Source organism: Chelonia mydas, chromosome 6, assembly GCF_015237465.2.
Source record: "Chelonia mydas isolate rCheMyd1 chromosome 6, rCheMyd1.pri.v2, whole genome shotgun sequence".
NCBI lineage: Eukaryota > Metazoa > Chordata > Testudines > Cheloniidae > Chelonia > Chelonia mydas.
In genome coordinates, this window is record NC_051246.2 from 113905397 (window position 1) to 113932984 (window position 27588).

General features: G+C 41.0%; 1 protein-coding gene across 1 annotated transcript in view; it reads left to right on the plus strand.

Annotated features, from left to right (window-relative positions):
* Positions 1-3260, plus strand: part of TDRD9 (tudor domain containing 9) — a 149281-nt gene extending 146021 nt beyond the window's left edge. The window contains exons 35-36 of the mRNA XM_037901049.2: positions 647-719; positions 2663-3260. Of these exons, the coding sequence (XP_037756977.2) occupies positions 647-719; positions 2663-2764 (175 nt within the window). The 3' untranslated portion in view covers positions 2765-3260. The remainder of the gene's footprint in view (positions 1-646; positions 720-2662) is intronic.
* The last annotated feature ends 24328 nt before the right edge of the window (positions 3261-27588 follow it).

Below are 27588 nucleotides of genomic sequence, written 5' to 3' on the forward strand. Positions count from 1 at the left end.
CTGATGAAGTGGGTTTTAGCCCACGAAAGCTTATGCTCAAATAAATTCGTTAGTCTCTAAGGTGCCACAAGGACTTCTCATTCTTTTTACTGATACAGACTAACAAATTTATTTGAGCATAAGCTTTAGTGGGCTAAAACCCACTTCATCAGATGCATGCAGTGGAAAATACAGTAGGAAGATATAGATACACGCGCGCGCACACACACACCCCATGAAAAAATGGGTGTTGCCATACACACTATAACGAGAGTGATCAGTTAAGGCGAAGGTTTTTTTTCTCCTGCTAACAGCTCACCTTAATTGATCTCTCTCTTAATATAACTCTCGTTATAGTGTGTATGGCAACACCCATTTTTTCATGTTCTCTGTATGTGTGTGTGTTTGTATGTATATCTATCTATCTATCTTCCTCCTGTATTTTCCATTGCATGCATCCAGTGAAGTGGGTTTTAGCCCACGAAAGCTTATGCTCAAATACATTTGTTAGCGTCTAAGGTGCCACAAGTACTCCTCATTGTTTTTGATGAAAATGTTAACATTTCATCCAGCACAGTAATGTAATACATTTTCAAATATTTCATTAGGTGTTTAGAGTTAACTATATACCATTGGGTTTCTTAAAGATGTTTTTATGAAATTTCAGTTTAATCTGCAAATCAAAACCTCGACAAGTAATTGCTTCCAAGTGGTATGGGAAACCATATGATTGGAATCAGGTAAGGTTACAATTTTCTAAAAAAACTAAGCAAATGGGAATGCGTTATTACAATATTCCTTCATATCTGGAGACTTACATTAGGTCGGATCTGATGGTCACAATTAAGATGGTTTTTGTCTGTGTATTCCTTTGATATCTGTTAACCTCATGAGCAGAGATGATTTGGATAACAGTACAAATATTGTCGGTTTGGATTTGATGTGCATGGACAGATCCATACACTCCATCTGGCTCTTGTAATGGTTCCTGTTTAATTTTTTGACCCCCAATATTCATTATTTCCAAACAAAACTCTTCAGAAATTTGCAGTGAAGGATGGTTTCTGGCAGGGAGTTGTCATTTATCGATTGCTGCTCAGTAGGATAAAAATTTTATTACTGTCTCAATTTTTTTTCCCCTTTATAAATTAACCTTTTGGTATTTCCCATCAAATAGCATAAAATTAACAAAAGGAAAGGAAAGTTGGTGACTGGTGTATTTATGTTACTTGTTTTGGAATTGTTAGCTCACCACAGTATATGCTGGATTTTATTGCTGGCCATTGTTGTATAACAGGATTTCCTTTTTATACTTTCAGGAAACCTGCTGGTTTTAGGGGCACATAGGGAGGTAGTAGTCTGGAGATTTCAAAGAGTTTCCTGCAGCTCAGAAGTAGGGTTTTTGTTTGGAGTAAGTCCTAGTCTGCCCTGCTAGTCTGTTAGAAATCTTTCCTGACTTCCTCAGTGGGTCTACCCATGCAACCAGATTCCCACCACATTTGGTTCATGGCTAGCTTAGTGGTCAGTGAACCAGCAGGAACGAGGCAGGCCAGTGGGTATCATGTGTCTTTGGGGGTGGAGGGAGCTGGGTGCTTTTCTGAGATGGGTAAGTGAGGGGTTTAGGTCTCTTCTTGAAAGGAAAGTCTGAGAAGATGGGATGAGCACAGAGGGCAAATATGCTCATCCTCTTCACAGTTCACTGTGGGGAGTGTTTATTTTCTTTTAATTTTGCTGTAAGGTTGTCCTATACTGATGTTATAGGAGTGTAAATGGACAGAAAATATCTGTCCTCTGCAGCTCTAGTACAGAGTATGCATATTGCTACCTTTTATACCTTGCATAAGCAGAAGTAGTGCTTGCTACTCATTTTTCAAATTTCAGTAGCTGTCCTCAGTGTCAAAATATGCTATTATGCCATCTCTCTCTCTCAGGGAAAACTCCACTTAATATTTTTTTAGATGCTCTTAAACCCCACAGTGCTGTGTTACCTTTAACAGACATACATTCTCCTTTCCCTTCTAAACTGTCTAAGGAGCTGAAAAAAATCTATGGCTGATCCTTATTTCATGATGTATATGGGATATAAGCAGTGCTAAAGCAGTGCTCTATACTGATTCCTCTCACAGTATGCACATGTACATGAGTGTTCATTTTGACCTGATAATTCAAAGAACAGCAACTCACAGATTTTTTTTTTTTTTTTTTTTTTTTTTTTTTTTTACTGCAGTACGAAGAATAGCAGGCCATAATTATATAGGGCAATGAACATGCTAGTATAACCTTTTGTTCATCTACATTGTTTTTATTTTTTCTTAAAAGCAAGTTGGTGTGTAAGCCATATAGCAACATGTCAAGGTGTATTTGAATTCTGAGGGTCCAGGTCATCTTATTTTATATAATTACAAAATGCTTATATTATTAGTTATCCACTTGATAAGTAAAGCCTGTGGACCTGAAACGGAGAATTCTGACGCAGGCATCCCATGATGTGAGTTTGGGTTTTTATGGTAATATTTAACTAATTTGTCAGCATGCCATACACAATTTGAGAAGTTCCTATGATTTGGAACAATCAAAAAGTTATTTGAAAACAAGATAGTGGGGGGAAAAATCTTGTGTTTGCAGAGTAAGAACGTATGAACTTACATCTTTCTACCATTGTAATTTTGCTTCTTTTCATCAGGTGGATTCAAAACTGATCATCGACCAGTCTGAAAGGGAGAATGAAAGAGGAAAGAACACTTTTCTTTACCAGCTACATAAGCTGGTTGTGTTAAATACTTAAATATTTCTATAAATCCTTAAAAGAAAGAAAGGTTAAAGCCAGTTTTTAGTTTAATTTTATTATTGTTTTCTGTATGATCCTTAAAGGTTGGCTCCACATCCCTCTGATCCTAAAGACGACGGTAGTATTCAGTTTGGAATGTCCTAGTGGGTGTGTTAATAAGATTTAAAAAATGCATTATGGCCTTTTCTCCCAAAGATTAAGAATCAAGGTACACACATACAGAAAATACCTTTCATAGAACAGATTTGTTTAGAGCAAGAGGCTCTTTTTCTTTTAATAATGTTTCTGAGACAACTTTTCAAAAAGCACCCAATAAACCAAAGGGGAGAAAATAGATACAGTCTGAGTTGTTTAGCTCTTTCACTAAAGTATACAACAGTGAAAGATAAATACGATTTTTTTGTCTTTGAGATAAAATATATTGAGTTGCATGTTGAATTTTATGTTTTGTTTGTTTGTTACTGGTGTTTGAATAATAAATCTTTAAAGCAAATTTGCTAATTTGTATAATTAAAAAGTTAATTGACACTGATATTTTAGTTTATGTACTGGTGACTTCAAGGCATATTTTTGTACAGATTTAGCTATAGTATATAATTAAAGATCTCATGCTGGATATAATCACTTGCACGGTACACTTTTGACACAAAACATAAGTCATAAGTACATATTTTTTCATAGGTGGAGGGAAAATCTTTTTGAACCTCTGATTCACTGTTCCTCCACTCTTTTTTCCTGTCCCCTAAAACACAAGGTCTTTACCCCTCAAAATATGAGGCTGCTAGCTTCAGAATAAAACACACAATTGGAAATAAGATATGGTGTCTTTCCCCTTCCTCTTCACAAACCTGGTTAATAAAAATTGAATTTAATGACTGTTGGTGTTCCACTAGATTCATAATATACAACAGGTATTTTTAAAGTAGTTTAATTGTGTTAAAGCAGTAGGTGGTAGTGCCAATCACTGTAAAGAGGCTAGCAGCTCGGAGAAACAAAGCTAAAGTGAAGAAATCTTAAAAGAACAGTAATTTTAGTGATACTGTGAGTCAAGGAAAACATCCATATAATAGACAATTGCAATGACCTAGTGTAACCATCACTTTCCTTTGCTCCCCTTTCAAGGGCATTTTAAAAAAAAAAGTTGACAAAATTCTGAAACCAGCTGTGTTTAATAACACTAACTTGCATTTCTTGCTGGGTGGCTCAGACCACAGCACTTCTGCGTTGAATTAAAATGCACAGTGTGCTGATTAATAGTATATTACATCTATTAATCACAATTAGAGATTATTGAAGTGTCAGCAGGGGAATGAGAATGGTACAGGTAGATGTATCCTCACTTTGTGATGTTACTGGTGAGAGCTTCTGCAGGACAGAGTACTCTATAATGTCAGAAATTTTGGATATAAATAGTAAGATACTTTTGATTCTTCTTAACAGTGAAGTTGAGATTTTGAAACTGGCTAAAGGACGTTCAGTAGGGTGCCTTATTCACTTAGGCTCTCAAAATATCCCAGCCTGAGTCTAATGAAATGATTATCTTCAAATATATGCAATGTTTTGGAATGTCGCTGGAGACTTGTTTAGTAGACTTTTACATGATCAGCAGTGCCAATACTACTCAGATATTTCTGTCTACAGGCCCAATTCAGTACTCTGGTGGAAGGTTTTCTTCCCACTAACTTCAGTAGCTCGTGTACAAGCTCTTTTGCTTACTGTGGTCAAGAGGAATTGAATCTGGACTTGCACTCTTATCTCACGACCAGTATACCTGAAGTTCAAAAAGTTTTAAAACAAGGAATGTTTTGCCAGTCTCGTACAAAGGAACTAGGACCCAGAGTGAGCTGCCTGCAAGATATCTTCAGAGAAGCAGAATTATAAGAGAATTTTCCTTTCTTTGCATGCTGGTCCCTTTAGTTATTCATTGTGGATGTGCAAGTGTTCTGAGTGCCTGGGACTGGAAATTCTTCAATAGCAGTGTCCGTTGGTCCATCCCTGCACCTTCTCGTGCTCCCAACCAAGGAGATAAAGGTGGCATGGACTGACCACCTCTTCAGTTTCTTTTCTGTCATTTGCAGCCTAGGATGGAACCTCCTGCATCTATTTCCTCTCTTCAGTATTCTGCTACATCAAATTTGTAAATATTGTAAAAAGTTTACAGTTTAGCTTTTAGTGCTAGTTAGTTAGTTGGTGGGGGAGTTTGGGGGTGGAGAGAACCCCCCCCCATTTCAGGCACTTATTTTACCCAAAGTTCCAGGTTTTAAGCCTTGCCTGGTCTGCCTTCATTCTTCCTGGTGAGCAACCCACATGAGACCTGCTTATATTGCCTCAGGGAAGTATACATTCCCTTGAGATGCAGCATCTGCCGTGCTTTCCCTGCACATACCAGGCAATCTCATGAATTCAGGCTCCAGAGGTACTTCATGGAGCGCCCTATGAACCCTATTCACATCCTGAGTCCTCCTGCTTCCCTTCCACCCATCTAGAGCCCCCAGACAGCACCCCACCGGCATCCATTACCAGTGGTTCGGAGTCTTCCACCAAACACAGGGACTCCTTAAATTGGAAACGCAAGGAAGACCAGGACAAACACCCACACAAGAAGAGTGACAAATCTCCACATAAATCCTCTAAAAAGAAACCCGCTTCGCACCTTCCTCCAGCACTGCTGAGATGCCACGTCTTAGAATGGGTGCATCTGGAACTTGAAAAGAGGGCATCAATGGTACCAGGAGCTCCCCGTATTGTGAAACCACACACTGAAAGGTCAGTAACAATGCCTGTGTCACCTAAGGCCAGAAGGGATCCGCCCATGCACAGATCCTTCACCTCTAAGATGGCATAAATGGCCAGGCCAAGCCTGAGACACCTGGCAGTTCACTTCTGGTGGGACCTTGATACAATCTCCTGGAGGACCTAGCTATCTATGCAGACCTGGAGTCCCCAATTTTCTTGTAGCCTGTCCTGTTGTGGGAAGTGTCCCCATGGTAGTACCAGGGCCCAGCCAGGAACTGGAGGCTCAACCTCAATCTCTGTGCTACCCACCTACTCCCAATCATCTAGGATCAGATCCCACAGCACCACCAGCCCTGATATTGGAGCACAAGGAATCCGTTTTCATTAGCTGAGAACTAGCTAGTATCGATAGGTTTGAGTAGCAGCCGTGTTAGTCTGTATTCGCAAAAAGAAAAGGAGTACTTGTGGCACCTTAGAAACTAACCAATCTATTTGAGCATAAGCTTTCGTGAGCTACAGCTCACTTCATCGAATGTAGCTCACGAAAGCTTATGCTCAAATAGATTGGTTAGTCTCTAAGGTGCCACAAGTACTCCTTTTCTTTTTGCTAGTATCGACAGTCCCTCCTGCTACCTGGTGAAGAACTATCAGTCCAGAAGGGGCTTCCAGATCCATTATCTTGCTCTCACGTCCTTGTCAACAGCAGTTCTGGTCCAGGGACCAATGGTGTCCACATATGTACTCCTACAATCCATCTCATCAACCCTGTTGGAACCCCTGGGACCCATAGAATCATAGAATAATCAGGGTTGGAAGGGACCTCAGGAGGTCATCTAGTCCAACCCCCTGCTCAAAGCAGGACCAATCCCCCACTAAATCATCCCAGCCAGGGCTTTGTCAAGCCTGACCTTAAAAAACCTCAAAGGAAGGAGATTCAACCACCTCTCTAGGTAACCCATTCCAGTGCTTCACCACCCTCCTAGTGAAAAAGTTTTTCCTAATATCCAACCTAAACCTCTTCCACTGCAACTTGACACCATTACTTCTTGTTCTGTCATCTGGTACCACTGAGAACAGTCTAGATCCATCCTCTTTGGAACCCCCTTTCAGGTAGTTGAAAGAAGCTATCAAATCCCCCCTCATTCTTCTCTTCTACAGACTAAACAATCCTAGTTCCCTCAGCTTCTCTTCATAAGTCATGTGTTCCAGTCTCCTAATAATTTTTGTTGCCCTCCGCTGGACTCTTTTTCCAATTTTTCCACATCCTTCTTGTAGTGTGGGGCCCAAAACTGGACACAGTACTCCAGATGAGGCCTCACCAATGTCGAATAGAGGGGAACGATCATGTCCCTCGATCTGCTGGCAATGCCCCTACTTCGGCTCCTCTGTGATCCCAAGAGTATTTACGAAAATACTTGTGGTGGCAGCCGCATACCTTTGCGGACAAGGAAGACTGATATCTCCTTACCTGGATGATTGGCTGCTCATGGTCAGTCTTGCCAGGAGGTACGAGCAACAGCCACCACTGCACTTCAACTCTTTCATTCCAAAGGACTCCAAGTCAATTTAGACAAGCCCACTCTGACACCCACACACATCATATAATTCATTGGGACAGACCTGAACTCAGTAACAGCAAGAGCCTACATACTTCAGGTCAGATTCTGTAAGTGTCCCCATTTAATTCTGGAAATGGACCTTTAGACTTGTGGAGATCCAGTTGGTGTTATCAGACATTTGATGTGCTGGTGGGGTTGTGGGGCCACAGGGATCTGTTGCAATGGAGAGAATAAGGTGAGGGCTTATGAATTAATAGTGGGTTGAGTTTAGGGAGTGAGAGAGTTTCAGGTTGAAGTAGAAGACCTGTTTAGGATACCCCTTTTTAGGCTATTGATGGTGGTCACTCTTACCTTCCCTGTAAGGTTAGAGTTTGTCGTGGTTTGGAAGGGATTAGAAGTAGAGGTGAATGCATGTTTCATGGGGGAGTATGTTCCCACTGAATTGAGTGGAGACTAGGAAACATTCTTCCCTTAACCTTAGTGGCAGATATAGGCGGGGAGAGTTGTGCTTATCACCTCCTTGAGGATCAGAGCTTTATGCATAGAGAAGTTTACTTCAACCACTGAGTTTGAGTGAATAAAACCTGTGGGCTGGAAAGACAATTAGCATTGGGAGGAGTTCATTTGACTTCGGGCTGTCAGGTGGATTTAGGATTTATTGCCAAGATGGACTTTGTAGTTTGACTTGGTCCTGCAATTGCCACTTTAAAGAGGCCAAGAAGGTGTGTTGGGGATATGGCTGCACACCGTAGGCAGTAAGCAAGACCCTACGGTGAGGTAAGATGCTGACCCTAACCACCTCTTTAAGTGATTAAAAATGTAAGTGCTTAATGGACCCTGCTATCAGCTGGCTTCTTTCTGCTCTGCCAACATTTTAGGCAGGAGAATAGGAAGAGTTCCTGTACCCCTACCTGGAGACTTAAAAGACTTCTAAAGTCTTCCCAGAGGAACTGGCCTAACTCCCCTATGTTGTAAAAATTGTTTACACTGGTGTTGTTTTAATATGCATCTCTTCTCATGTCTTGGCTAAGTTGACATTTTGAAATGTAGGTAATTTTAAAATAAATTTGTAAAGTGTTGTCATCATGCAGTCAATTTACAAAGACTCGAGTACACGTGAAAACAAGTGCAATTTATTTGTGATCAACTCAAAACAGTGAAACGCACCTCACTTCTTCTCTTGTAGTGCTTGAGCCATAGATAGTAATAATGAGATTTAAGATATTTAAATTCCAGAATATCATGGGCTAAAAATAATTAAGAAGTTATATGAAAACTGCCAAGGAAATCTTAAAATAATGTGAGTTGATCCAGATTTTCATGAAAAAGATACCCAGAGGAAAGAAATTATATTTTGCTTCTCTCTAGTTAAAAGGGGATTGAAATTTTGGCTTGTAATGGGAAACAAGATTCCACCACAACTGTGGAGAAGCATATGTCTCCCTAATTTAAATATTTTTCTCTTTGTTATATTCACACCTTCACTTAGCGCTGGCACTTTTTTCATTGCCAACAGATAATCTGCATTACTTACATTGGTGTTCTTTTTGAGTGAATCTGAACAAATGGAAAAAAATGAAGGGATAGCTGCATAGAGTTTAAGGCCATAAGAGACCAACAAATCATCTTGTTTGACTTCTGATATATGAGAGGCTATTAAATTTCACCCAGTTACTTCTGCATTGAGCTCAAAAACTTGTGTTCCAGTAATGGATATTTACCAAAAAGGCATCTAGTCTTGATTTGAAGATATCAACAGATGGAGAATCCATCCCTTCCCTTGGTAGTTTGTTCCAATGAATAATCACCCTCACTGTTTTAAAAAAAAATAATAAAAAAGTTTAATTTCTCATTTGAATTTGTCTGGCTTCAGCTTCCAGCTGTTGGTTCTTGTTCTTTCTAGATTAAAGAGCCCATTACTACCTGGTATAGTCTCTCCAGGAAGGTACTTAAACACTGTAATCAAGTCACTTCTCAATCTTGATAAGATAAACAGTTTGAGCTCTCAAGTCTATCACTATAAAGCATTTTTTCCAGCCCTCACATCAGTTTTATAGCTCTTTTGCACCCTCTCCAATTTTTCAACACCTTTTTAAAAATGTGAACACTAGAACTGGACGTAGTATTCCATTATCATTAGAAAGACTTGTAATAATACTTGAACTGGATAGATAGTCTCATGGGGAAGGGCATTATAGTACGAGCAGTTTATGATCTGAAAAGATATATCTAGGGTGCTGAAGGTAACTTGGCAATTGGACACCACCAGTAGAGTTCTAGAGTGGTGATATAATAACTGTGTGGTCATTAGTTGGCAAATAGAAATATACTCCTTCCCCATTAATTAAATTAATTGTCTTTTAATTTGAACGAACTCCTGTAGGCTTCATTAGGATTTTGTTTTCTACATGATTGCAAGAAATATTTATTAAACCTGGCAGATTTTTACTATGAGTTCAAAGTTCACCAAGTAGAATTTATGCAAGTTGTTTCTTATAAACCAGAAATATTCCTAACTATAAGTAATTAATTCATACTTATGAAGTGGTGTTGTATTATGCAGCTGCACCCTATCCTCCACTGGTATTAAACACCATTCTATTCTTTTTCACCAACATTGCTTTAGTCAGTAATCTTTCTAGTGGAAAACAGGGCTAGCTTTCTAAAATATTATTTTATAGAAATAATAAGTAAAAAAATATATCAGGCAAGTGTAAAGGGCATAAAAGGATGATTTGTAAAGCTTTTAATCCCGCTTAAGGAAATGGTGGCATTTTAACCAAATAGTGTTTTATGTACATCTTATCGAGGGAACTCATTTGGAGGTACTAAGATAAATAAGTAATAAATTACTATGCTAATCTTGGCATTGTCAAACTAATCCTTTCCCAGAAAAGTAATAGAGTGTAATAGGAGGGTTTTTTCCCCTAGTTATGCACTCTGCACAGGGTGCATGCTTGTTTATTTTGTGCAACCTTGCATTAGCAAAACATGTACTGGTGACATTGCTCATTCATGTCTCTAACATGGGTTTTAGCAGTACTTCTCTCTTCCTTGTAATTGTACAGCATATGGCAGCATATTTCCTCACAGGTTTAAGCAACTGTTATATCATGTCTACCATATTTTTTTTATACAGTCTGAATTTAAGTTGGTGCTGCTGCTTTTAAAACTTGGAATGGTGTATACACAGGTTATATTTGAGACTATGACTGATATCTTCACTCAGACATCCCAGCACTTCCTTCCTTGGCTGCAGCCTTGCAAACCCACCCTTCCACTTTATTAGCAACTGCTGAATAATGTCAACTTTTTGCTGGAAACCAAGGGATTGATAATAAGCAGAATCTACTGTATATGCAAAAGGAAAGGAAATACACAATTTTTGTTAATGTGACTTTTGAAAGTCACATTTGAAAATTGTAGAAATAATATTTACAATTTTATAATGTCTTTCATCTCAGGATCTCCTAGTTTATGTACTTCATAGTGTCAGTAAAACTTAATGCTGGCACAACTGTTTTTGTATTCTCTGTAGCTGCTTGTTATCAGGGAGGCTAGAAATCCGTTTGCCACAGAAAAATTCAAAATTTGCATTTTTGCAGAGAATCTTTAAGTTTTTACATTTTGTGGGGAAAAAATATATTAACTATTAACTAAATTTTACTGAAAGTATCAGTGTCACTTATTCAAAGTGTGCATCCCCTCCCTCTTGTGGCTGATTTTTGAATGTGCTTTAAATTTACATAGCTTAACATACTCCAATAAACTGCTTCCGGCATGTAGAGGTTACTCAACGGGGCATAGGGGTTTGTGTTTTAATGCACCTCCAATTTCATTTCAGCCTCCAGACGCGAGTAATTTGAAGTAATGAAAAGATGCCGAAAACTTTAAAAATCGCCCCTAAAGACACTGTCACTGAGTTTGGCAAGGACAGATTTCATGTGCTGTTCTGTACTGTATGCAGCAAGGCTGTAGATTAAGTTTGAAGACAGGCAGTTGTAGAACATATGGAAAGTGCTGAACATAAACTGAATGAAAAGAAACAAAAACAAGAGGCTGAAACAGCAGAGCCATTGACAACAGTAAAGAAACCGTGCACTGTGACTGGAGCATTCCAGTGTTCTACAACTGTTAATATATCAATAAAACATTATGTTCAACTGATACCTATAAATATTGTGGCTAGGAAAACTAAAGTTTAGCATTTCATTTTAATCGCAGAAAAATGTGGATTTTTATGGTTTTTTTATTAGAGTTTTGTTTTTTATCACAGAAAACTAGGATCCCTGCTAATCATACGCAATATGTGCTTATATATATATTGCAGTGAGTAAAAGGAGTTCTTTCTCGGGATCTCGGTTATGTAGGAGTGATTTCAGAAGGTGATATGTTACCAGAAGCAGACTTGGCTAAGCTCTCATATATGTTGGGCAAAAGCATCTTAGTTTTCTATCCATAGAGATTCTATGGTACTGTTTAATTCATTTAAGATTTTTACTATGTTTGACTCTGCTTTCTCTCACATTTATTACCACTCCCCCACCAGCGCGACCTGCTCCATCATTCCGATGTATTTTGTACCCTGGTATAACCACAGCAATGGATTATCATCATTCCACCAAGTTTCTGTGAGGAAAGTTACCATTCAGCACAAAAAAGAAAACCACACCATAAAAACTACCAAGCATTTGGGGCCATGGAAATTAGATGTTAGGGAATAATAATAAATGTTAAATATTGTAGTTAGTGGTTTTCATTGGTGGGTCTCAAAGCGCTTTCCAAAGATGAATAAACATTTCTGTTTTACAGATGGGAAACTGAAGCACAGAGTGATTAAGTGAATTGCAAGTCCACTAGTAGAGCTAGGGATAGATCCTAGGTCTTGGGATTCCTGGCCAGTGTCATATTGGAAAGATATATAAACATTCAGATGCATTCACAATTCATTCAGTCAATTAAATCAGTGCCACTTTCATGTTGTCTACTGCTTTACAGGAGAGAAATCTCTTATGGACCACTCCTGCTCCAAAGTTACTAATCTCTTACTACATGGTTCTCAAAATACTTAATTTTGCAGATCAACAGAAAGGAGTCACACTTAATGACATTCACTGATGTTTGTTGGGCATTCAGATACTGCATTGTTCAGAGTTACGAACAACCTTCATTCCGAAGGTGTTTGTAACTTTGAGGTTCTACTGTACAACCATTACAGTTAGATACAACAGACATTAACAGGTTTGCTTATTTTTGTCCTATTTATTTTAATCTATTTCTATAGTAACATAATTTCTTCAAATACGGGCTATGCATGAGTTATCAAACAAATTTGACTGGAAAGTTTGAAGGGCTAGTAAGTTATTTTTGTGTGAAGGGGACACAAACATTAAATACAAATCAACATATATCGGTAATTTATAATAACCTATAAATCAAAATATTGTAACCAATTTTCTTAATTGTGGGGGAAATACAGATCTTTAGTCTCCAGAGCAAACATGGCAAATTTCAGGCCAAAGAAAATTTGCTAGCCAATATATATAGGGGCTGGGGTTAAAATAAGACCTATAATATTTTAATGTTAATTATGGAATGGATAGTCTCTCCATGAGGGATTTCAGTGATGAATGTGTACTGTGCCAAACTTAAAATATTTGTGTTCTGTTCTCATATTGGGAATATTTAGTAGGTCTTTTCCTTGCTAATATAAGCGTGCTTGTATATATGCATATGTACACCCTTTGAAATAAACACAGCTGTTGACTGTTTGGGCATTCATATAAAGGCAGTTTTTTTACTTCTGCTCAGTATTTCTAGGTATCAGAATGTGGTGAGGTATCTGGGGTAATGGATGTGCCACTTTTTCTGTGTGGAGAAACTCTTAAAGGATTTGGGACTAGTGGATGCACCAATTAATGTATCAGCATCTTTTTTTTTTTTTTTTTAAATGCTGTATCTATCTAGGTGTCCCACTGCTTTTGGGTGCCCAAGGGCGATGCTGATGTTTCAGATCGCTACTTGATTCATCCATCAATCAACATGCCTTGAAGCACAGTTATGTCATTTGTAATGGTCACCTTGCACTATGAACTCAGCTGACACCACCGATTTATTTCAGATAAGCTATTGAGCAACTATCAGATGTTAATGATGTTTGATCATTGCTTTCAAGATGATGACCTTAAAGTGTGTATCATTATGTTACCAGTCTCCTGAACCATCCAGCCTCTTGCTGTCTTCAGTACTGTGCTACTTGTTATTTCTTTCCTTAATAATCTGGAAAATTAACACCAAGATAAAAACCTGTTGTTAGTTGCCAGCTGTGTGTGTGTATTCTTTCTGTGTGCTGTCCCACCTCTGCGCAGATAGCTGACACAGCAGACCTCGATGGAACTCCCCTCAAAGATCTCAGACCTGTTTCCGTAGCAAAGGCATCCAACCAGGTTTATTGTCAACAAAGCACAGTCCTAGCATCCTGTAGACTTCTACAGGACCACTAACACATGTATACCCATTACAATGGACCAGGTCAGTTCAATTCCCACCTCAGCTGGACAAAAGACACCCCCTCTGAGTCACCTGTTTAGATACATCTATACAAACAAGTTACATATTGCTCCTCTAACCTGGTTACTTAGCATCCTGTACCTTATCTGTTGCTTTTGTCTGCATCCAAATGGATTGCAGGTGTGCCCTTGCTTGCTACAGTTAACTGTTTTTGGGCAACTTGTGTTAATGCGTCAATTTTAGGTGTTAAATTGCTCATTCTCAGTTTTTCACTTTGAAATTCTTTTTTAATTTGATTGCCTACTTACTTGTCCATATATGCAAAAAGAAAAGGAGTACTTGTGGCACCTTAGAGACTAACCAATTTATTTGAGCATAAGCTTTCGTGAGCTACAGCTCACTTCATCGGATGCATACTGTGGAAACTGCAGAAGACATTATATACACAGAGACCATGAAACAATACTTCCTCCCATCCCACTCTCCTGCTGGTAATAGCTTATCTAAAGTGATCACTCTCCTTACAATGTGTATGAAAATCAAAATTTGGGCCATTTCCAGCACAAATCCAGGTTCCCCCCCGCAAAAAACACAGACACACACAAACTCACTCTCCTGCTGGTAATAGCTCATCCAAAGTGACCACTCTCCCTACAATGTGCATGATAATCAAGGTGGGCCATTTCCAGCACAAATCCAGGTTTTCTCACCCCCCCCCCCCCCCCCACACACACACACAAACTCACTCTCCTGCTGGTATTCAGAGTAACAGCCCTGTTAGTCTGTATTCGCAAAAAGAAAAGGAGGACTTGTGGTAGACTGAGGTGTAGTTGGTCAGTCTGTTGTTTATAAAGCACTTTTTTCTTTTCTTGATGCTTGGGGGGTTAGTCCCTATGTAATTAGTTTTTCTGCAGAACTAACTTTTCTGCAGAAAAGGACCTGGGGATTACAGTGGATGAGTAGCTGGATATGAGTCAGCAGTCTGCCAAGCACTTCTTAGGAATGTTTGTGTTTTTGCAGTACCAGCCCTGTTGTTGCCAGGTTTTGTGAACTTACCAGTAGGCATGTTTTGTAACAGGACTTCTGCCCACAGCCTGACTTTGCATCAGCAGGGCCTGACTGCTTTAATTCAGGCCATAGACCTCTTATGTCAGGCCTTGTGTCTCAGGCTCTCTTTCTACTACATTCTCCCATTTTCTCTCTTTTTTTATGGAGAGGATGGTTTACCCATCATCCTGGAAAAGCATAATGCATGGACTGAAGATCACCCAGTGGGCTAAACACTGTTATATGGTCACCTTATTTTATTATCCACACATTCATGCCCCATCTGTCCCTTGGTTTGCACATTCCTCATATGACTGATGGACGTATTTTCCAATTCATTTTTTTTTATCCCCTATGGTGGGCCTGGGAATGTTAGGTCTGGGACTTTGATTGAGGAATGGCCTTTGAATGAGATGGGGGCCCCCCACTACAGAAAGGATGTGGACAAATTGGAGTGTGTCCAGCGGAGGGCAATGGAAATTATTAAGGGGCTGGGGCATATGACTTACAAGGAGAGGCTGAGGGAACTGGGTTTGTTTAGTCTTCAGAAGAGAAGAGTGAAGGGAGATTTGATAGCAGCCCTCAACTACCTGAAGGGGGGTTCCAAAGAGGATGGAGCTTTGCTGTTCTCAGTGGTGGCAGATGATAAAACAAGGAGCAATGGTCTCAAGGTGCAGTGGGGGAGGTCTAGGTTAGATATTAGGAAAAACTATTTCAGTAGGAGGGTGGTGAAGCACTGGAATGGGTTACCTAGGGAGATGGTGGAATCTCCATCCTTAGAGGTTTTTAAGTCCTGGCTTGACAAAGCCCTGGCTGGGATGATTTAGTTGGTGTTGGTCCTGCTTTGAGCAGGCGGTTGGACTGGATGACCTCCTGTGGTCTCTTCCAACCCTAATCTTCTAAGTTCCTAATGATATCTTCTGGAGTCTTCGGGGTGTGATATCTTCTGATGTCTTCAGTCTGTGGGATGCAACTTTAAACATGATTGCAAATCTGATACACAGATTGATTTAGTTTCTTTACAATGTAATAGGGATCACATATTTTATAATACAAGCTGTGCTTTTGCAATTGTTGTATACGCATTTATTTTCACTTGAGGTGCATTACTAATATTTTATAGTAAATATAAAGCTTAACTACTAAAATAGATGCTCAAAATCTGTTAGAAGGGGTACTGCTTTCCCCGTTAGCATACTGTTTTAGCAAAAGTGTTAGTAACAGAATTTTTAGCCAAGCTTTTTAGAGTTAATTTGCTTGTGATATCAAATCCTCTTTTGTTAACTGTTTAGAAGTACAAGCTTTAACAGCCACTACTTCCCTTAAATATATCATAAAAGAAAAGTGTATAAAAATTAAACCAAAATGAATTTTAAATGCAAGTCTATGCAAACACTTTGAGGGTATTAAATTTTCATGACACTTCATTGTGTTTGGTAGTCAAAGGTGGAAACCTGTTGAAATTGTTTGGTTAGCTTTAACATTTTGCAACATAACCAGACCGAGCATAAATTATTTTTTAACATTTTTGCTATAAAATTCTTATGACTATATTTAAAAGTGCAAACAAGTTTATAAAAACCCAAACAGGAATTGACATTTTGTTAATATTAGCTTTGCATTAACACTGAGGTTTCCCCTTACATTTTTTTCTATGAATAATAATAATAATAAAAAAAAAACCTGTTTAATAAAAGAGAATTCTTTTTGTTTGCAGTTGCATTGTTTGTTGAGGCAGAAATATATGTACACGTATTTATAACTGAGGCCTTTTTGAACTTTGCAAAAAAATTTGGTATTGGTAATATTATGATGGTTATACACCAACCATAATATTAAAGTAGTGTGGTAACACTTATATTAGAAAATAGTCTATAACATGCCTCAGTAAGGATTCAGTATCACTGACCCAAATTGTGGCTGGTACTAAGAGGGAATTTGTTTACACAATTTGTAGTTACTATGTAACTTAATACTTCCTTTACCACTTTTTCCTTGCCTGCATGTTGTTTGCTGCCATTAGTTTGTTAATTTTTACTTGTGTGTTGATGAAACAGTTGAGCAATGTTGTGCACACTGTGAATGGTGTACGCTTCTTAGGAGTGTTCGTAACAGGGCCTGACTTTGCTTTATGCTGGCAGAGCCTGACTACTTTAGTTTAGGTCTTAAGCCTCTTATACCAATTCTCATGTCTCAAGTTCTCTCTTTCTACTACAGTTGATATTATTTTTCTTAAAATCTTGACCTTTTTTTTGCTCTCCTGACTTTTGACTGCATCTAAAACAATAAGAAACTAAATGCTGTTTTCTGCATTTTTTTTTTTTTTTTTTTTTTTTTTTTTTTTTAATATATTTCCTATAGTAGAAATTTCCTTGCTATTCCATCATTGGACACCGACGGCAGTGTGAATTTACAGTTGGGTTCCACTGTGTAAAGTGACTGCAAAAGTGACATTGCAGGATTGCATCTTAATATTGTCTCACCATTTTACACATCAGATTTGCTCAGTTTATTAGTAAAAAATTCTTCCTAATTGCTAGGTTTGAAAAAATACTATTGGAGTTGAAAATTAAGCTAGGCTCTGAATTTATGCATCATCACTTGTAAAGAAAATTATTGCTATACTAAGCAGATATTTCTTTGTGTACATACAGGGATCAGGCATGTTGATAAGGTGTCTTATTGACAGTCATGCTTCACAGCAGAACCACGCATTAAATGCAGTTTCATTAGTTAAAAAAATCATTTTATTGGGTTGCTTCCTGTTACAGTAACCAAATAACTTTTCTAGCACCCTCTCCCTTCTGCTGTATTATTTAAAAAACAAAAGTGTAAAAGCACTCAAATAAAATGAAATTAAATAACTGGAAAAAAATTCATTTGGGGTCCAAAAAAACCACCATTTAGTTTGACCCAGAATGTATTCTTCTTTTAGCAAGAAAAATCAAGAAATTTCTGTTTTGGGTCGACCCAAAACAATTTTTTTTTCTGAATTTTTTGGTTCAGCCACCACATTGAAAAATCAATTATTTGCCCAACTGGAGTGAGGAGCATCTCTTACGGGGAGTAAAATCACCCCTTTGACCATAAAAGCCAAATACAGTGAATGATCAACTTTGACACATTTCATTGTGGATATTTTCATAGTTCATGCATGCAGCCATCACCATAGCATTGTTCTCCCTGTGGGATACGTAATCACATCAAAAATAGGAACCCTTTTAAGCAGTGAGCACAGAAGCCAAACTGACTTCTTACAGCTGAAGCTGGACCCCACTTTTGAAAGCCAATATTTTTCAAACTTGGGTGGTTAAAGGTTAGGCACCTAAATCCATATTTAGACCGCTAAAGAAAAGTGGCCTAACTTTCCATACACACAACACCTACAAATAAATTGCCAAAGTGGCATCTTTCAGAAATTATACATTTATTTTTATTAGTTGCAAGTATTTGAAATGGGATGAGCAGTTTTACAAAACAAGTTGCAGTAGAACAGATTTTCATCTACATTTTCTTTCGTAGGAACTGCTCCTTCTGTTGCTTATCACAATTAACTTTGAGTGTGACAATTCAAAAAGTCTGGCTGAAGGCCCTTTTAATCTTTATTAGGAAAAGTTCTTATCCAAAATCATATCTGAAATCCTACTATTATTATTTTTTAGAGAAAGATCTGAGTAGGAACTGTATTGACTGAGATATAATTACTTGATGGCTGATTTTTTTGCTTTTCACATCTTACTGCTCACCTTCACCATTTCCTTTACATTGTGCCAAGCTGTAAAATGATTATAAAATATTTATATGCTTTTAGAGGTTGGCCTCCTAACTTGGAAATAACATTTCATATTAATTTATTTTTATTCTTTAAATTTAAGCCCAAATTAGGATTTTACAGGGTGAACTGGCTTTTTAAGGGATCTGAGCTTAGTCTCACCTTTGCCAGTGTCAAAGTTTGACTCAGACTCACAATTTATCAGACCACTCTGTTTTACTGGCAAAGCTGCTCTGCTAATACATTTAGAAGTGAGCCCCCCGAGTGGGGCTTGTCTCTCTACAGTTTTTTGGAGAACAAGTTACAGAGAAGTTACAGACAAAGGAAGAAAAAGATTTTAGTCACCACCCTTCGAGATTCCTGAGACCAGTCACGTATCTTCAATTACCTGCCACCCTTAACAATCTCCTTTAACAGCTTCCAGTTAACTTAACTAATTGCCCTTCGCACCTTCCATTCTGATGCCTGCTTCTTAGACGTGCTGGCTCTATCTTAATTGCTTCTCCATTCAAAAGCTAACTGTCCCTACGTGTGCTCCCTCAGATACTTTGTAACATGTTTTGGCATGCCCTCTCCTATACAATGTATCCAGCATGTCCCCTTATACAACATTATACTTATACAATGTTATACTTCCACACCAGATTTAGCCAGAGTTAGTATAAGAAAGATTTCAGAGTAACAGCCGTGTTAGTCTGTATTCGCAAAAAGAAAAGGAGTACTTGTGGCACCTTAGAGACTAACCAATTTATTTGAGCATAAGCTTTCGTGAGCTACAGCTCACTTCATCGGATGCATAGTGTGGAAACTTTGATGAAGTGAGCTGTAGCTTACGAAAGCTTATGCTCAAATAAATTGGTTAGTCTCTAAGGTGCCACAAGTACTCCTTTTCTTTATAAGAAAGATGTAAATACAAAAACAACAAGGAGACCGTTGGCATCTTAAAGACTAACAGATTTATTTGGGCATAAGCTTTCGTGGGTAAAAAAACACTTCTTCAGATGCATGGTGTGAAAATTACAGATACAGGTATCAATATACTGGTACATGAAGAGAAGGGAGTTATCTTACAAGTGGAGAATCAGTGATGACAAGGCCAATTCAATCAGGGTGGATGTAGTTCACTCCCAACAATAGATGAGGAGGTGTCAATTCCAGGAGAGGCAAAGCTGCTTCTGTAATGAGCCAGCCATTCCCAGTCCCTATTCAGTAACACATGTATGCCCATTACAATGGACCAGGTCAGTTCAATTCCCACCTCAGCTGGACAAAAGACACCCCCTCTGAGTCACCTGTTTAGATACATCTATACAAACAAGTTACATATTGCTCCTCTAACCTGGTTACTTAGCATCCTATACCTTATCTGTTGCTTTTGTCTGCATCCAAATGGATTGCAGGTGTGCCCTTGCTTGCTATAGTTAACTGTTTTGGGGCAACTTGTGTTAATGCGTCAATTTTAGGTGTTAAATTGCTCATTCTCAGTTTTTCACTTTGAAATTCTTTTTTAATTTGATTGCCTACTTACTTGTCCATATATGCAAAAAGAAAAGGAGTACTTGTGGCACCTTAGAGACTAACCAATTTATTTGAGCATAAGCTTTCGTGAGCTACAGCTCACTTCATCGGATGCATACTGTGGAAACTGCAGAAGACATTATATACACAGAGACCATGAAACAATACCTCCTCCCATCCCACTCTCCTGCTGGTAATAGCTTATCTAAAGTGATCACTCTCCTTACAATGTGTATGAAAATCAAAATTTGGGCCATTTCCAGCACAAATCCAGGTCCCCCCCCCCCCCCAAACACACACACACAAACTCACTCTCCTGCTGGTAATAGCTTATCCAAGGTGACCACTCTCCCTACAATGTGCATGATAATCAAGGTGGGGCCATTTCCAGCACAAATCCAGGTTTTCTCACCCCCCCCCCCCCCCCACACACACAAACTCACTCTCCTGCTGGTATTCAGAGTAACAGCCCTGTTAGTCTGTATTCGCAAAAAGAAAAGGAGGACTTGTGGTAGACTGAGGTGTAGTTGGTCAGTCTGTTGTTTATAAAGCACTTTTTTCTTTTCTTGATGCTTGGGGGGTTAGTCCCTATGTAATTAGTTTTTCTGCAGAACTAACTTTTCTGCAGAAAAGGACCTGGGGATTACAGTGGATGAGTAGCTGGATATGAGTCAGCAGTCTGCCAAGCACTTCTTAGGAATGTTTGTGTTTTTGCAGTACCAGCCCTGTTGTTGCCAGGTTTTGTGAACTTACCAGTAGGCATGTTTTGTAACAGGACTTCTGCCCACAGCCTGACTTTGCATCAGCAGGGCCTGACTGCTTTAATTCAGGCCATAGACCTCTTATATCAGGCCTTGTGTCTCAGGCTCTCTTTCTACTACATTCTCCCATTTTCTCTCTTTTTATGGAGAGGATGGTTTACCCATCATCCTGGAAAAGCATAATGCATGGACTGAAGATCACCCAGTGGGCTAAACACTGTTATATGGTCACCTTATTTTATTATCCACACATTCATGCCCCATCTGTCCCTTGGTTTGCACATTCCTCATATGACTGGTGGACATATTTTCCAATTCATTTTTTTTATCCCCTATGGTGGGCCTGGGAATGTTATACTTTCACAATCCCCCCTTTTGGTCAAGGGGGGATTGTGGAAGCTACGCCCATGACCAATGACTTACTGGATTCCATACATCAATCGTTCTTTTTCATTACTTTCACTGGTGACATTTAACAACATTAGATTAGCACTCTGGTTAGGGGTAACCTGATGGATGGTGTGTCTTGTGCAGTTTTGGATACAACAAGAAATCAATTGAAAACACACAAAGATTATTAGAATTCCAAATAGGATAGTCAGGATTCCTTGAAACAACCAGTTTCCTAGACTAGAGAAATTGAATAAGTTACATATCCATTTCCACAAGGAACTTGGTTCTTCGTGGGGAAGGTATGCAATTTGCTCCAGATGGCTAGCACGATTTATTACCTCATTAGTATTATCAGGTATGTATACACAGCATTCTGTTCCAATTAGAGCACAGGTCCCTCCTTTGGCTGCCAGCATATCTAATGCCCGACGGTTTTGGAGGGCCACTTGTCGGACCGCTCCTGCTTCTTTGGCTAGAGCTTTTAACCTCTCTCCTGTTTCATTGGCCATGATCTCAACCACCACTTGTAACCTTAAAAGCCTTTTTGCATGGTGGATTACTCCCCCTACTGGGACTAAAGAAATGCCAACAGCTTCTTCCCAAGTTAGGGGGCTTATGTTATCCACATACCATTTAGCATCTGGCAAGTCCCTCCTTTTTCGTCTGAAATTACGGAGGCGATTTCGTGGGAGGGATTGAAGCACCCGGAATTGTGGGAAAAGCTGAGCAGGATAACAGATACCTGACCAATTTGCTGGTAACACAGTGTAAGCATTTTCCCCACAAACCCAATGATGTCCCATTAAAGCTGGGAAGGGTTGACTGCAACCCTTTGACATGTAAGAATTTACGAAGGAGGAATAGTATCCCCCAAAGGGCACAGGATGATTTTCACTGGGAGAAGAGGTAGCACTCACATGACATTTGTAGATGGTGCTGTTTTTCTCAGGGAGGCTGTAGGGGGAGCAAGAGATTGAATCTTTGGTTTGATCCCAGGTTGAGAGGAAGTTTATCTTTTCATACCCGGTTTGCCATTCTCCAACCTTGTTTGAATAGTCCCATACACCATGGGACACGATGTATTGGAGACAGCTGCTCCTCCCTAGATTCAGCCCTGTCCCATTACACACCCAGCACCAGTGGCCCTTTCCTTTCACCACACTTATAAGTTTAGGAACGTATGTTTTTCCCAGCCGCCAAGTGTCATTTTCCTTCCATGTCCTTTTAAGTGGATAGGGTTCTCCAGCAAGCTCTGAGGAATTCAAAGGGATTGCCATGGTGGGGATACTAGCTTGTGAGTGAGCTGGGATGTGGCTGCAGACCCAGCAATTAGAAATATTCAGGATCTGGGCTATCTGCACCTGTTGTTGGATGAAAGAATTGTCACTGTCACTCTGGATTCCCCAGACCCTCAGGACACAGTAGCTGAGGATTAAGCTTCTCAAAGGACACATGTTGGAAGCAGGACCCTTTCTGGTTCCGACAACCCCTTTCGAGGGAACCGCAGTCACGGTTTTACGTCCACCAGGCAGCAGGCGCTAGGCTCACTACTGCTTCTTGTTTGTTGGGTCCTGCTGTCTGCTTACCCTCTGCTTCTGGCAACCCTTACGAGAGCGCAGATTGTAAGGTATTGCAGGCTGTTCCTCTTTGTCTTCTGGGGTTGAAGCTGGTTCTGCGTGGTCTTGCAGAGGTGCTTGGTCCCCTTGAGGTGGCGCTGGCTTACACCGTGAGGCGTGGATCCATGCAGCGATGCCGGATAATTTCACTGTTGTCTGGGTGGTGAGCAGTACCTGGTATGGACCCTTCCACCGGGGTTCCAAGGTGTGCTTCCGAAGGTGGTGCCGCAGGTAGACCCACTCACCAGGCTCAAGAGTGTGACAGGCAGCAGAGGTGGGTTCCGTCGGCCACGCTGCTCGCACGTGCGAATGGAAGGAGCTCACAGCTTGCATTAACCCTTTGCAGTACTGGAGGAGCGTGCTGTGAGTTAGGTTTAGGTCTGGGGCTGGGGTAATAGTAGCCATTGTTCGCATAGGGTGTCCCATGATGATTTCAAATGGACTCAATTTGTGTCTCTGGGATGGGGATGACCGAATTTCCATAAGGGCCAGTGGTAAAGCAGCTGGCCAGTTTAACCCTGTGGAACTACAGATTTTTGCCAGCTTATTTTTAAGCACACCATTTCGCCTTTCAACTGCCCCTGCACTCTGTGGATGGTAAGGGCAGTGCAACAGGTGGGTGACATGTAATAGCTGGTTTAGATGTTGAACAATTTTTCCAGTAAAATGTGTTCCCCGGTCACTAGACAAAGTGGCAGGAATTCCCTTGGTAGGGATAATGTGGTTTAACAGACATTTTGCAATGGACAATGAATCAGCTTTGCGACAGGGAAAGGCTTCAATCCAACCCGAAAACAGACATATTATAACTAAAATGAATTCATATTTCTGACACTTTGGCATTTGTACAAAATCAAGTTGCCAGTGTAGGAAAGGTGCTTGAGGCAAACCCCGGAACCCTTGTGTTACTTTTACAGATTTGCCTACATTGTAGCTTTGACAAGTAACACAAGCGGCACAGTGGCGGGTTGCAAAGGAGCTGAAATGGGGAGCCCACCACCCCGCCTTACTCATAGCAGAGGCCATCCCCTCCTTGCCGACATGCGAAACACCATGTAGCAGGGCGGCTAGAGACGGGTAGAGTGAGAGGGGGGCTACAAAGGTACCGGTGGGCAATCGCCAAAGGGAATCAGAATGCAAAGAGCAACCCAAAGCACTCCAGGAGTCTTTCTCTGTTTCTGGGGCAGAATCCTGGAGCTGAGCGAGATGAGACAGGGATGGTGGCGTTACAGAGACAGAGAGGGGACCAAGAAATGCTTCTGGTGAAGGTTTTATAGTGGCGGCATGTTTTGCAGCAGCATCAGCAAGTGCATTACCTTTTGCCACCTCGGTGTCTGCCGCTGAGTGGCCAGTACACTTAACAATTGCCAAGGCAGACGGTAAAACTGCATACAGGAGGGCAGCAATGTAGGGGCCATTCTTGATAGGGGTACCAGTAGAGGTAAGAAAACCTCGAGCCTGCCAGAGGGTGCCAAAGTCATGCACAACCCCAAAGGCATACCGAGAATCAGTAAAAATAGTGGCAGAGAGCCCCTCGGCTAGAAAGCAGGCACAGGTTAGAGCAATCAGTTCAGCCACCTGGGCAGAGGTCACAGAGGGTAAGGGTGCAGCTTCTATGGTCTCAGAGAGAGAGACCACAGCGTACCCTGCAAGAAGGTGGCCTTGGTCATTTCTATAACAGGACCCATCAGTGAATAATACCAGGTCAGAGTTAGGGAGAGGTACATCTGAAAGGTTGGGGTGCGGGACAGTGATAGCGGAGACAGTTGCAAGGCAGTCATGGGGTTCACCATCACTAGGTAAAGGAAGGAGGGTAGCAGGGTTTAACCGGGAGCAGCGCTTAATAGTGATATGTGAGGCTGAAAGCAGCAAAAGTTCATACCTAATGAGGCGAGCAGAGGAGAGGTGAGCAGTGTTGCGTTGCAGAAGGAGAGTTTCCACAGAATGGGGAACCATGAGAGTGAGAGGAGAGCGGAGGACAAGGGACTCAGACATCTTGACCAGGCGCGCTGCAGCAGCTACAGCGCGTAGGCAAGGGGATAAACCCTGGGCTACAGGGTCCAAGGTTGCAGAAAAATAAGCCACCGGGCGATTTCTGTCACCGTGCTCCTGAGTAAGAACCCCGAGGGCACGAGCAGATTGTTCGTGACAGAAAAGGGTAAAAGGCTTGTCATAGTTAGGTAATCCTAAGGCAGGGGCAGAGGCTAAATTCTGCTTAAGGGAGATGAAAGCAGCATTTGCTTCAAGTGGACATGGCATGGGGTTAGGTACAGAGGATCGAGTGAGTTCTTGGAGTGGTTTAGCCAGCGAAGCATATTGGGGAATCCATTGCCTACAGAACCCTGTCATGCCTAAGAATTTTCTGACCTGGCGTGGAGAGCAAGGCTGGGGAAAGCTAAGGATGGCTTGTACCCGGGCTGGAGAGAGTGTACGGGAGCCCTGGGAGAGAAGGAAGCCTAGGTATGTGACAGAGGTTTGGCAGAGCTGCAATTTTGTGCGAGAAGCCTTATGACCCTTGTTCGCTAAAGCTGTGAGAAGTGTTAGTGAATCAGTTTCTGAGGCAGTCAGAGAGGGGGAGCACAGGAGTAAGTCGTCCACATATTGGATCAGTGTGGATCCTGATGGGAAAACCAGATCAGCGAGATCCCTGGCTAGGGCTTGATCAAAATAGGATGGACTCTCTGTATACCCCTGGGGAAGGGTAGTCCATGTATATTGCTGACCCTTGTAGGAGAAGGCAAAGAGATACTGGGATTCAGAGTGAACTGGGACAGAGAAGAAAGCGGAGCACAAATCTACAACAGTAAAGTGGGTTGCATCTGGAGGAATAGACGCTAGTATTGTAGCAGGGTTAGGAACCACTGGAAAAGAAGGTATGACAATACGGTTAATAGCTCGAAGGTCTTGAACAAATCGCCACGATTTGCCATCAGCCTTTTGAACTGGGAGTATAGGGGTGTTACAGGGGCTGGAACAAGGGACAATAATTCCTTGTTCTTTTAATGCAGATATAACTGGAGCAATCCCAGTCTCTGCCTCAGGATTCAAAGGATACTGAGACAGGTGAGGCAGAGGTTTGGAATTGTCTACAGTAATCCGAACTGGGTCAGTATTTAATCGGCCCACTTCAGATGGGTGAGATGGCCATAGGGAGGAAGGAACCTGAGAGATTAGGTGCTCTAGGGACGGAGTTAAGGGACAGCAAGGGACCGGAGTGGAGAGGGAAGTTTCAGACAGCAGGGAGGCTACAGAATCACATAAGGAAGACTGAGGGATTTGCAGATAGACACCATCTGGGGAGCAGTAAATAGAACAGCCAAGTTTGCATAGCAAGTCCCGTCCCAGAAGGTTTGCAGGGGTGGAATCAGAGAGGAGGAATGCATGCTCCTCAGAGAGGGGACCGACCTGAACAGACAAAGGTTTTGAGAGGGGAAAAGAGGTAGGGATCCCTGTAATGCCAACAGCAGACAGATCGGGGAACCTCAGGCAAGTCAGTGGTGCGGACTGTAGAAAGAGAAGCTCCAGTATCAACAAGGAAAGGGAGAGAGAGATCATTTACAGTCAGGACACATTCTCCAGTAGGGGACAGAGGTAATAAGGGAGCTAAAACTTTGTGAGGTTCCCCAGCATCCCGTCATTGTTGGGGTGAAAAATAGGGTTGGGGATCAGCTGGAGGAACCAGCGGGGGGTTCACTTGATTTCCCATACAATTATTAGGTCGTCTTGGACACTCTTTTTTCCAGTGTCCAGGCTGTTTACAGTAGTTACAAACCCCAGTTAATCCAGCTGCCCGCCCCCCTCCGCAACCCCGTCCCTGTCCCCGGTGTGGTCTGCTTAGTCCTGAATAATGCTGTATCTGCAGAGCCATTAACTTTTGGGAGGACTGTTCCTCCTTTCCTTTTAAAGTGCGGTGGCAATGCTCTGCTACTGCCAGCAATTTGTCCATGGTTTCAGTCTCCCATCCCACACTTATTCATTTTAACATGCTGCCTGTGGCAGGGAGAAGACCATCAACAAATGCATGTGGCAAGGCCCCCTGCCCATTTACATCGGGCTCTTGTATTCCTGAATGTTGTAGGAAAATATCAGTTAGCCAGGACCTATAGTCGCCTGGGCTTTCTCCTTGCCCTTGCTTACAGCAACGTGTTGCTGTCCAGTTTGTTTTAGGAGACCACACTTTGGGAATGGCTTGATGCAGGCGCTTCCAAAGAGCCATACACCGATCTCTGTATGCCGAATCTGGGCCAGTACTTTTTATGGTTGAGTGGCGTGCCTCAGCTGGCCAGTCTGCGGCAGCCAACCATTTTTCATAATAACTGGTAGGAACTAACAATTTACACAGTTGGAGGAGATCTGTCTCAGAGGGTTCATAGGTTTCACAGATTAACAGAAACTCCTCAGCAAATTTGACAGAGTTTTCCTGTGGTTTGGGAAAAATTTTAACTATAGATAAAAGTTCCGTACGAGTCCAGGGCTTATAATCCCATATGGACTCACTTTCTCCCATCTTAAGGACTCGTAAGGGTGCCACAACAGTTTGATCAGAGTCTCTCATTAACCTCCCATCAGGTTCTCTTTTCCAAGAAGAGATGTCAAGAGAATCTTTGCAGTCTGCTTTGGATTTCTTCTTCATAAAATTTTGCAGAGCTGCGAGGCCAATGAGGGTATCTTCTTCACTTTCATTATCTGTAGTCACTGAAGATTTTTCCTTTTCTGATTTCTTATTTGCGCAGGAGTATGGTGGGGGTCGGGTTTGATCCGGATCATTGCACAGGACTGGGCAAAGGGGAGCACTCGGACTAGTGGTGGGAGAGACTGCCTCCAATTGAACTGTTAGTTTTTTGATAGAGTTTTTAAGAGAGGTGAGTTTTGACTCAGTCCATCTACGATTTGCCTCTTCCCACCACTG